The following is a 12090-nucleotide window of genomic DNA, read 5'->3' as shown; positions in this document are numbered from 1 at the left end:
CTGCACATACATTGCTATTTCTACAGTTACAGTGACATAAGGCTTTTATTTGGACAATAGCTATGACCTAAGATCCATGGTTCATACCATCTCAAAAATGAAACTAAGACTTGCCAAAATTCTAAAAAAACTTGGATTCGTAAAATATTTATTCTAATTGTCATGTATTTTGCACAAATCTTCCAGTCATAAAATATCCTGGGTTTTCTACCTTGACTATTCCATTCTAAGAATATGTCTCCCTCAAAAAGGTGTATATGAGCACACCAAAGTACATAATTTATTAAATTTGCAGACTAAAGTTCCAGTGATACCTATTAAACCTTCATTAAACTGGGACAATAGCAAAACTTTTTTATTATAAAAGTTCAATGTTCTAAGAAACATAAAAGCATATTTTTAGTGATAGTATCATTTTACTTTCACTTGCTTTTTTTTCTTCAAAATATCTTAAAATTCATTAATACAAGAAATAGCTTTTGAAAAATGCCTTACAAAACTCAACCACAAAAAGGCATATAAAGGTGAGTGCCCTTTTCACTCTGAAAATTATTTATGTTAAAGGAGAAGGACATAGTCAGAAGTTTGCACGCTTTCATACAGACTAAAAGTATCCCTGTGTGGAACTGCTCCAAAAGAGTTATTGCATTTTAAATTGACACCTTGACTTCAACATACACATGCCCGTAGATTTTCCTGAGTGCCTGAAGTAATAGCTCTAAAACCACAGAACATTAAGTTCAGTGTTGGCATCCAACTGAGGCCTATAAAAACACCTTAATTTAGCCTCACAGTGCTGTGACTGGCTATATACCTGAACTGCACAAACAGAAGATTCCCACTGTTGTTTCTTTGAGCTAAACTTGTGAAGAGGGCAAATATGAGCAGTGCAATACAGAGATATTGCTCCAGTCAGAACCTAGAGATTGGTCCACAAGAAATAAGCTACTTGAACTCATTCTACTAGTATGGGCTTTCACAGTGCAGCACACCTCTCTTCCTTCACTGACCCTGGCACAACAGAAGTATTGCACCATTAGAACAGTCACAATACTGTATTTATACTCCTGAAATATGAATTCAAAGCTTTGTTGCAAACTCCAGGATACATAAAAAGTTCTGAATTTTACTTGGAAGATCTCAGGTGAGAAAGGGAAGGAAAGGAATAAGATAAAGCTTCTCATTGTTCGAAGTTCAGCATAACATTGAAATACAACAGTTCTGCACTTTTTGTCATCTTTTATATGCTAGAAACATCCTCTTTGTGCATCAGTGTGTCCTCCTTTGTACATCACTGTTTCCTGAAGAGACTCTCTCAAACTCTATGTAACTGGTTTAGAGAGATCTACTAGGACAACAGAGGCTGCTTGGAACCAAACCTGTGAAAGCGTCAAAGCATCAGACACAGAATATATCTACACAAAACTCTTCTTTGATATGTTTTGAGGAGATGCAAAGGCTAGCTTAAATTAGGTTCCCTACATAATGACAGTAATTTAGTCACATTAATTTAGAGCTCGGCAGGGGTCAGATTAGAGTTCTGTGAAGAGTAGCTTTAAAGAGTACTTTTAATCTTGATTTGGTAAATTTTAGGTATGTCAACTGCACTATGCAGTCACTTATTTGACTATGGGGAACATACAACTTAAGAAAATTATTGTTGGAATTAACAATTGCAGAAAGAGTTCAAAAGTTATTGTGAAACACTCTGTTCTTGGAATGGCATCTTTCTGTAAGAGATTACTTTAACTGCTGCCACTGTATTACCATAAAGAAAAACTGGAGAACACAAGGTTTCATGTACACTGGTATTCACTGTATTGGTAGGTAGTCTCAATCGTTCTTAACCTCTCTTACATCACTACTAAAAAACATTCCACATTTTCCCTAAACCTAAGTAAGATCTATACATTGCAAACAATTTCAAAATGAAAGTAGCTTATGTAAACATTCAACAGTACAATGTTTGAATGAAAACAAAGGTTCCTAGCAAAAATTGAATGTTTTTCAAGAGAAACAGGTTTTCATATTGCAACTTACATTTAGACAGAAAGTTTTCTGCCTCAGATTCTAATAGACCAATCAACTGAACATATTTCTAAACTAATGTGAACTTAGGAAACAAAGCTATATGACTTTAGGGACAGAGAAGCATGGAAATAGTTTTGTTAGCTGAAAATTCATACCATTTGTTTATTTTGTTTAAACTGAAATCTTCTCTTACCATCATGATTGGGATTTCCCAAAGTCCATGGCTCATCTGAGTCAAAATGAGTGTCTCCCCCAATTCCTGGCCCAGGGAAATATGCATGAGCCAAAAATCCTCCCTCCCCATCAAAGGGAGAACTGTCTCCATGAAAACCTGATGCAAAAATGATTGTAATATCCACGTCCCTCTTGCCATTTTCTAATTCAATATAAGGAACTTCTTCAAATGTTAGAGGAGTTACATTCTGCCACACATCGAAGGCACGGCGAATGGCTTTACGAGTTTCAGCATCACCTACTTTTGGAGTGACGTTCTTTATGCTGAAAGAAACAGAGAAATGTTAGATTAAATTTGAGAGTGATAAGTGACACTTTTTACCTCAATTTTCCCCTAATTATTAAAAGCACTGTGCTTTTAATAAAACACGCTAGTCTGGCATTATATCCTTTAAGAAGAGTATTTTTAAACAAGCTGGTGTCAACCTGTGTAGCCCTTTATGCTAGAGCTTATTATATGTCAGCTAGGTTACTCTCAGCAGTCCAAAAAACCTCATTTTTAGAAGATTAAAAACGTTTTAAAATGAAAAAATCTTAACAGTAGGATAACCAGATTAATCAACCTCTGACTGTTTACTTCCTGGACCACAATTAGAATCCATCACAGCTAAGGAACGGGATGTAATTTCTGATCAAAAGAAAAATGTTTCCAGTTAAATGAAATTTTAACTTCTTAGTGAGCCCATTAACAATAGCAGAGCTCCATACTGTGACAACCAACGAGTATCACAAAGCCTTAAAAACAGTTCTTGTTGCATTTGTAACTGGACAGATAATTCCTTATCACAAACAAAGCCTTTTTATTTCAATACAGGCTAAGATGTCCTTTTATGATCTGATTACTTCTATAAATCTTGCATAAAACTGTAGAATTCGTCAGAGAAATAATTTTATAGAAGACAATTATGTGCTAATTCAGAAATATATATTTAAACAGAAATTTCAATCTTCACTACTTCAAATGACACAAGTAAGAGAAAGGCAAAAAAAGCCATCAGAATTACAGTTGAGCTCAGTCACAGTTACTAGCAAATTATAGTGGAATAATCTTTAAAAAGATTTAAAAATCTTTAAATAAATATTATTTTTTTTTATCAGTGATTTCAAGAAAATAATGGCACTACTTAATTTCAGAGCGATTCAATTTCCTCCATCATTTTTACCCAATTCTTATGGCCATCAAAAACTGTTAAGTTTGTGTCTGTTCGAAACTGCTTCAATAAAATGTTCTTTGTTAATTTGACACGTGCTTGACTGAATGTCCAGCATAAATTCTGGAAATTACACAGTTCTAGAGTATATATAAGATTTATGTAAGTTTACACAGCCTGGCGTGTTAATGGATAACAAATTTTTTTTCATGAATAAACCTGGAGTGGTTGATTTGATTGGTGCATTAAATGTGTTTGATTATATTGTAAGCTTATATAAATGGAAAGAAATCCTTCAAGTCTAATTTTATAGATTTGATGTCTACATATATACTGTTTTGTTCATAGGTTCATGTAGAAAATATAGTTACCTATTTTGACTTCCACTCAAAATATTCTTGTATTGAGTCCAATAATGCTAGTCTAACCAAAACATTATTTCTTTTTAGCTAGCATGTATGTTCCAAAGAGGTATCAAGACAGATTAGAAGATAGCATGCTGTAAAGAATCCACTGATCCCCTTGATCTTTTGTTCCAAAGATGATTTAACCAGTTATTGCATACTTGTGACTATTCTCTTGTCTGGCTTCTAACATTGGTTCTTGTTCTGCCTTTCTTTTTCACATACATGAGCTTTAAGAACATTTTTTCCTCCTAAAAAAAAGATATTTAAAAGACATATTTGCACTGCAAAATCATTACCTTTTTGTTGTCTCTTTGAAATTAAAAGTTTGAACTCTTTACATCTCTTATTATAAGACATGTTCTCCAGTTTATTAAATATTTTCTGTGATTTTTATTGAACTCCAATTTTACAATGTTCAGTTAACACTGACTCTGTCAGAACTACAAAGTACTACTGTACTGATCATCTTGTCAGAGAGAAACAGTCCTCTGATGTGTAGTCATATTCTTACTCTATATGTTGCAAATATGTGATTCAAATTGCTTTGCATGATGCCCTTATTTTATGATCAGTTGTATGTTGATTTTCAGGTGATTAAAAAAAATATTGGATGCACTGGATCAAATAGTAGTCCCTGCAGAATCCCTCTCTGAAAACTCTCTCTGCTGTGAATTACTTTTTTGAGATGCATTAGTTAGCATGTTTGCAAACGATTCGTCCTCTGTCCCTTGAAAATGACAACCAGAGTTTCATGTGGCACTAAATCAAAACACCTCACAAAGGTACACTTACACTGCCACTACTAAAACTTAACAACAGTTAACCTGCTGCTACCCTAAGAATACCTCTTACAAAGCTGATGAATTTTCTCATAGTCAGTCCTGCAGTGTGCTCTCTAAAGCACATAAATTTTCTCAAGCGCAGCTCATTAAAGGATCAGAGCCTCTGTTATTTGCTATGTATAATGAATACAGCAAGTGAATCAACAGCTTTCATAGGAAATAGAATATGTCTAGTAAAAACTGATATTTTGATGTAAGAAAAGTTCATTTGGAAGACAGTTTGGTTTTTTTATTGTTTTGTATTTAAGAGACTTAGTAATGGGTCAAAATCACACTTTGGGATTATATAAATAGAGCAAAAGGATGTTTTATACTTTTACATATGAGGAAGTGGATAAAAATGGATTGTAACTTTGTATTTGTGGAAATTGATTTATTTCTTGGTCTAAAAGGGTTTGACTCATGTTTTAAACCTTATCACTTTACATTTTCTTGCTTTTTCAGTGCACGGAATTAAGTTTTAGTCATTGATTACAAATGAAAAATTGACCCATTGTGCTAGTTTCACACACATTAGCTAGGGGTGATTACCTATGATGGGAGACCTTTTCCAGGGGATTTAGCTATTGAATTACTTTTGAAATAGCATCCTACATCTCAGGATTCATTGTCAAGAAGAATAATTTTTCTAAGCATACATTCTTTATTAAAACAAGACAGATTTCTGACTTCCAAAACAACCTTCTGGAGAGAGTGAGATTATACTGAAAAATGTAGCTTCTAAAAGAAATTAAATAAATCAGTAGTTATTCCAATATAAGAGTATTTCCAGAAAATTATTGTCCCATTTTAATGTGTTTAATACAAGCCTTGTTCAGTCCCAAAAGGGCAAATTCCAATACTGTGTGTAACACAGATAATGAGGTTGTCTAGCTGGGAACTTTGCTTAGAATGATTCACCAGTGTGGACGTATGAAATCCAAGTTATTTAACATTTCTTTCATGGTGTCAATCATATAACCTCTGAAGGGGAAGTACAGTAAGATCAATCCATATAATGTATCAACTACTAGAGATTCTAGGACTCATCTCTTAAATGTCTTCAGTTTAGGCATATCATGGCAATAGCAAAAAAATTCTTATATGAACCCTTTTCCTATTACATTTGGCTCTACATCTTAAAGCCAGCAGTCATCTGAAACAGTAGTAACTGTCAGTGGTAACCCAAAAAGAGGAACTGGATATCTTATACTCCACATGTCCAGATAATGGAGCTCAAATAAAAATAAGTAGAGGACATGTCAACTCAGAACCACTCCTATTGCAAGGTGGCAGCATAGTAAGACAAAGGCCATCACAATAAGGAAACAATATTTCCTAAGTATTATTTTCCTGGCCTCCAAGTCTAGTGATCATTTCACAGAAAAGGCGTTCAAATGAAAGACCCAGTGCTGGCCTTGGCCAGATCAGCAGTGAAAGAGGCTGAAGAACATACAATTCCTTCAAAAGGGAAAATATTTTAATGAGCAAAAGATGATCTATAAGATGAAACATTTACTTTGATGTAATTTTTTAAAAACTAGTAAAATGAGTAATGCTTTGTATAAATTTTGAAAGCTGTTTTTCTTAGACAACGACAGCCATGTATCAGTTGAGTATTTTGTGGTTATTATTGCTGTTTGATACAAATATGGCTGTCAACCTGACAATTGCTTTAGGCATTATAGCTCTTAAATCCATGTCTTGCACAAGAAGAGTAAGATTTCACTAGTGATATGCACTTTTCACATGGCTTTACTATTTCTACAGATGTCTGAAGAGTCTTGTTTTGGAGACTGTATTGAAATTCTGAGTCCTATTTATTTTGGAAAAGCTTTTGGTTTACCCTTCCCTCCACCTCCTTCCCCAAAATATCTTCAAAAATTATCCATGTTTCAGTGGTACATTTTTGGCTGCAACAGCTTCAGGAGCCTTGCAAGGTGTCAGGATATACCTCACTTGGCTATGAAAAATCAGTCATCTGAAATTTAAATTCAGTACATTAAGTAGCACATATTTGCCATTAAATTTCACTATTTCCTTTTTAATTCCTGAGCTGTTATTAGAACAGCTTGTTACATTTTTCACGGAAATTGGTTCAATTCTGTATATAAAATCAACTCTTCTGACCCAAGTTAGACTCAAGAGGCAGTTCAGCAAAGGCTAGACAAAGCTCAAAATGCATAAAGCTTATTATTACTGCTTACCTTAGCAGTAATGGCCTCCATAAGAGTTGTAATAACTCAGTGATAGACTTCTTCATGGCCTGTAGACCTTGATACTTCTATTCTCCACTGCATATAATAAATAGTGTTTTTAAATTCGTTCTATGCTCATTTGTGCATTAAATCCAGAGTACAAGATTAACAATATCTTACTACCCTGTTGCTCTGATTAGACTGGATACTAATGAGTGCTTTTAGAATTTTAGTGATAATTTATGCAATGGTAATTATAATGATGCAAGATGATTTTTTTTTTTTTATAACATAGATATATCAATTAAATATAAATGGGGAAAATATTTCTACAATGCCATTTCTCTCAAACATTCCAAGATTTTCTTGGAGCAAAGTCACAAACTGGAAACCCCATTCTTGAGAAAGAAAGGACACGGAAGATAAAAGACCAAGAAATTCAACTGAGTAGGTAGAAAGATTAAGTCAGTAATCTGTCTGAAGTAAGCCAATTATAGATCTGTATTTGATATGAAACACTAAAGATTAAAATGAATTGAAACATAGCTTAAATTTGAATAACTATTTGAAACTGTATTCTCATTGTCATTGCTATATATCAAACCTAAACTGAAGATTTTTTCTCTCTCTCTCTCTTTTTTTTTTTTTTTTTTTTTTTTTTTTTTATCCCACTGTTACTTTCATTGAAATTAATAGATTACTTCTGGTCAAAGGTATATTTCATTTAGCACCATCATTTCTCTAGAGATACTTTCTATCAAGTTGCTTCATTAATCTCTCACTGATGTGGGTTTTCTTAGCTTCAACTCCTTTCCAGTCTCACTTTTCTAACACTTTGTAGCTATAACCTAAGAATGTTTCTCATGTAAAATGTGGTCTCAGTTCATACAGCTCCTGTTCCAGTTGATTAAACCCAAGTCAGAACTATTGCTTTTGATTTTCTTGTTCTGTGATCACACTGAAAGTCAACCTACTGCTGCCATGTTGGAAATAATTTATAATTATCCTGCTTCTTCGCTTTCAGCGACAATATTCTCCCCATAATTCATTAAAAGAAGATGAAAAGTGACAAAAATTAGCTTTCCAAGATACAAAACCAAGATTAACAAAATACTTGACAGATAAATGCTTTTATAGGTAATACATTCTATGATTCATAATTTACAACTAATTTAAAATTAGTAAAATGCAACATAAATATTTACAATTATAGAATATTTATATTCAAATATTTAATTATTTCAGGACTGATGAAGTAGGTAAGTGCTAAAGAAATGAGAACTGATATTCTTCAATATTAAAATTTTACATAAAGAAGACTGATACCAAAACTACATATAGTGAAGAACATTTTTTTGTTAATTACACTGTGGGAGAACTAATTGGCTTCACTGATTGTTACATAGTAATACTCTCTCACAATTATAGCTATCTAGACTTTTTTCATTGCATAAATCTTAGAATCACCACAGTAATTTAATCCCCTTTTATTAGGCGTATTTTACATGTCCTCCCCCCTTCTGTTCAGAGGTTAGAAATGCTAGGGTATATAAAACTGCTAACATAGTGAAGAAAAGGGCAAGCATTATCTTTATTAAATTGGTCTTTGCGAAAGCACCAAGCTTTAACTCAAGGACAAATATACTTAAATCAACACTCAGAAACTGAAGGATTCTATTTTATTCAGATCCTTAAAAATTGAACTAGCATTAATGGCTCTAGCAGATATCAGGTAGACAGATACTGGAAACTTTCCTGTGTATAATCAGGTTAAGTAGAATTGCATTTTTTATATTATTTCTGATGGAAAGCTGGTAGAACATGCAATTATAATAACAAAAGAATGTTTAACAGAGCCTTAATTAGCATCTAACTGAGCATCCATGCTTACTACAAAAAGCTAATGTTTAGTGCCAGGAATCATAGTATCCCCATCTCTTTAGTCCTTAAGGAGAGAGAGTCATTTTGACAGAGATTCATAAGTGTTTTTGTAAACAGCCCCTTAAAAAAAAATCCGTTAATAGGTTTCATAGATTTCTTCTCTGACTCTGTATAATGTTCAGATATGTTGCGTACCTGATATAGTCTAAAACATTAAGGAAGAATCAAGACTATATTATTAAGAACTTTGTAGTTTGTTCTGTAATGGGGATATAATTTTCATATACTTTAGATGTTCTTCTTCACTTGTATGCTCTTCTGGCTCATAAAAAGGATCAAACAATCACTTTCTGTTTCTTTCTTTGTAAAAGACATGTCAGTATATAACATAAGTACTAATAATGTTTAGAATGTATACTGACATGAAATATACCAGACAGAAAAGATACAGTAAGTAACATTGTTGTGTAATTTAATTAGAAACAGAAATTCTAACAAACACCCTAATCACCGGTTCAAATAAGCAGAAAGCTGCATTCCCTGTGGGAGAGAAAGTATAATTAATGCATCACAATGCCCATTCCATGCTGACGTTCCCAATACTGTAAATCTGCATTTTGATAGTCTGCATATACATTATTCTGTAAGAGTAATTATAACCTAAGTCCAAAATGTACTATGTAGCCAAAAAGGACATAATTAATGTAAATTATAATAGTAAGTCACTACCTCTGAAGCTCCAAATGAAATTTTGGGGAAATGTTTCAGCTTGAGAAATTATAAATTGAAAATATGGAAATGTAAAAATAATAAGTTTCATGTATATCTGTTTTGATCCTCTTAGCCGTGATTACAGGGACAATCTAAGAGGAAATATAGTCTGAACAACAATAATTACTTTAAATTTAACAGGCGCCAGGAGCAATTCTTGGGGAAAAAATAAGTGACAGACAGAAAATTCTAGAGTGAAAATATAAGTAGACATAGTTTAAAATGCATTTATATGTGATCTCAATTCTGTTGTTCCATTAATAATGTCTTGATGTTTTGCCTGAAGTGATAATTATTTAATTTAAATAGAGCATCTGAGGATATATTCTAAGACCAAGTAGCCAGACAGATAGCAAGTGGTAAATATAGCTTTTGATCTCTTTCAAAGGGGTCCCCTCAGCACTGGAACTGCACCTGTTTGACAGTGATGCATGCAAAGAATTCCATATCCACATGGTTTTCACTGAGTCCAACAAGAGTTTATACATTTACAATATTATATTAAATATTTTCTTCAAAGCAACAAAGAAGCAAATGTGAAAAGCTTGTCTTACTCTACTCCAATCAAAATCCTTGGCAAAACAGCCCTTCCAAAATTTTAGGAAAACCCATTAACTGCTGTCAAGGTCCATGTTCTGCTCATCTGTTGGTCTCTTTTTAACACGATGGGTACATTTTTTTTGCTATTACTCTGCCTGTTCAGAAAAGCTGGTGAGTGCAGTCCTGTGATAAGATAACTGTAATGGATGGTATCTTTTTTTGTTTATTTTGTGGTTCTGTTCTGTTGGGGGGGGGTGGGAAGGTTGAGGAGGTTGGTCTTGGGAGTGTTTTCTGTGAGATTTTGGTTTTGTTTTCCAGAAAAGTGGAAGAGGTAGAAGACACTGAGATGAGGGAGAAATCTCTCCCTCTTTGTAGGAATTACTAAGCTTGCTTAGCAGGCACACTTCATATTACAAGGTTCAACTGTCCAGGAAGACACAGAACGCAGCTGGAAACCTGAAGGTTATAAAGAGACTGAGAAGAATGGAGCAGACAAGTGATGTTAGAGATATGATCAAAAGTTTAGGGAACAAAGCAACTTCAAATGTCATTCAGTTAACTGGTATTAAGCCTGTAAGCAGGGCATTGCTGGGTGAGGAGAAGTGTGTAAAGAATTTTATTTCTTTTTTTTTGTTCTTATATGCTTTGAGTTATGTTTTAATTCAGAAATATTAATATTGTATTATTTATTCGAATAAAATTTGGATTTTCTACTTGAAATGTCTTTTGGTCTGTAATTCACTACCAAAACAATAGGCTCATTCACTTCAAAGCTCTGGTTGACTGGAGGTCTCGTCAAAGTGAGAGAGTGAACATTTTACAAGAGGGAAGGCAGGAGGTAAAGAATTGCTATAAATTCTTAAAAGTGAGAAAGATTACTAGGTAGTTGCTACATGGTTTAATAGTGGGTACGCTCATTTGTTGTTATGATTAATGCCTTGGGTGACAGTACAGAAGACATACGAGTGGTAGGATTTAGACTGATGTAAAAAATCCTATAATGAAGTAGAGAATCAGACTCTGTACAAATCAGAGCAATAGAAAACCACACACATCTGTAGGTGACCGTGCGTGCCTTGTCATATGTGTGCACACACACTACATTAAAAATTTTAAAATGCATATAAATGTGAAGTGCTGTAGATGGGCATTCTAACCAACTGCACTACATTTATGTTAACAATAAAGGACTCCAGTCAACGCAAGATACTAATCTCAAGGCAGTCAGTCTGTCTCTATTGCTTCAGCTTATATCAGTGTGTAATGTCTTAAAATAGAATTCTCCAATTCAGACATAAGACATAGTATTGACACAGAGTTACTAATAAAATTATCTCTTCACTTGTGCTATGAAGAACAGTCTATATGACCATTAGATGTTATGAATTTAAATACTTATATGGGTTCATGAATAATGATATCAGTTAATGAATTTGAAAACTGTTTTATCCCTCAGAACTTACCCTTGTTACATATTACAGGAATCTCGATGAGGCTGTGTAAATTTTCAAACAGGCTGTATTGGAATCCTTGGTTTGCTGACAAATTATGGATTTTGTGTTATATACATGACACTTTGGTTGACAGAGCTCTAACAAGTACATAGGTTTAATCTAACTTTCCCTGCAAAGGTCAGTTTTGACAGTAGGCAACATACATGCCAGACTCAAGAGTTATACAGATGTACACCCCCACACATACCCCTATGCCCACCATCATGTAGGCAGGAAATGTTTGGGTCAGTGACTCACCAAATAATAATTTAAATCATTTACACCTAGAATAGACCTGTAGGAACCTACATTTTGCAGAGATTAACTCCTTTCAATAGCCTAGTTTACATACTTAAATTTGAGATCTGTGTTTCATTACAGTGTTCCTAGTTTCAGAGCAATGTTCCCTGAGAAGCTGCCAAGAGGGTTGAAAGGTAAGGTTAAGGACATATTGGGTGTTAAATCAATGCTGAAGCTTCAGAGAATTTACTGGTTACTAAATGCATGCAATTTTAATCCAATATATTAATATGGTTATTGTGTAGCACATAGATACTTATCCA

The 12090-nt window shown here is 33.7% G+C and overlaps 1 protein-coding gene across 1 annotated transcript in view; it reads right to left on the bottom strand.

Moving 5' to 3' along the window:
• Positions 1 to 12090, bottom strand: part of MMP16 (matrix metallopeptidase 16) — a 187622-nt gene that overhangs the window by 76415 nt on the left and 99117 nt on the right. Inside the window, exon 4 of the mRNA XM_074898760.1 lies at positions 2225 to 2529. Within this exon, the coding sequence (XP_074754861.1) occupies positions 2225 to 2529 (305 nt within the window). The remainder of the gene's footprint in view (positions 1 to 2224; positions 2530 to 12090) is intronic.

Source organism: Athene noctua, chromosome 2 (genome assembly GCF_965140245.1).
Source record: "Athene noctua chromosome 2, bAthNoc1.hap1.1, whole genome shotgun sequence".
NCBI classification, from domain to species: Eukaryota; Metazoa; Chordata; class Aves; order Strigiformes; family Strigidae; genus Athene; species Athene noctua.
Note: the sequence above shows the minus strand (reverse complement) of the source record. Positions and strands in the feature narration are given on the sequence as shown.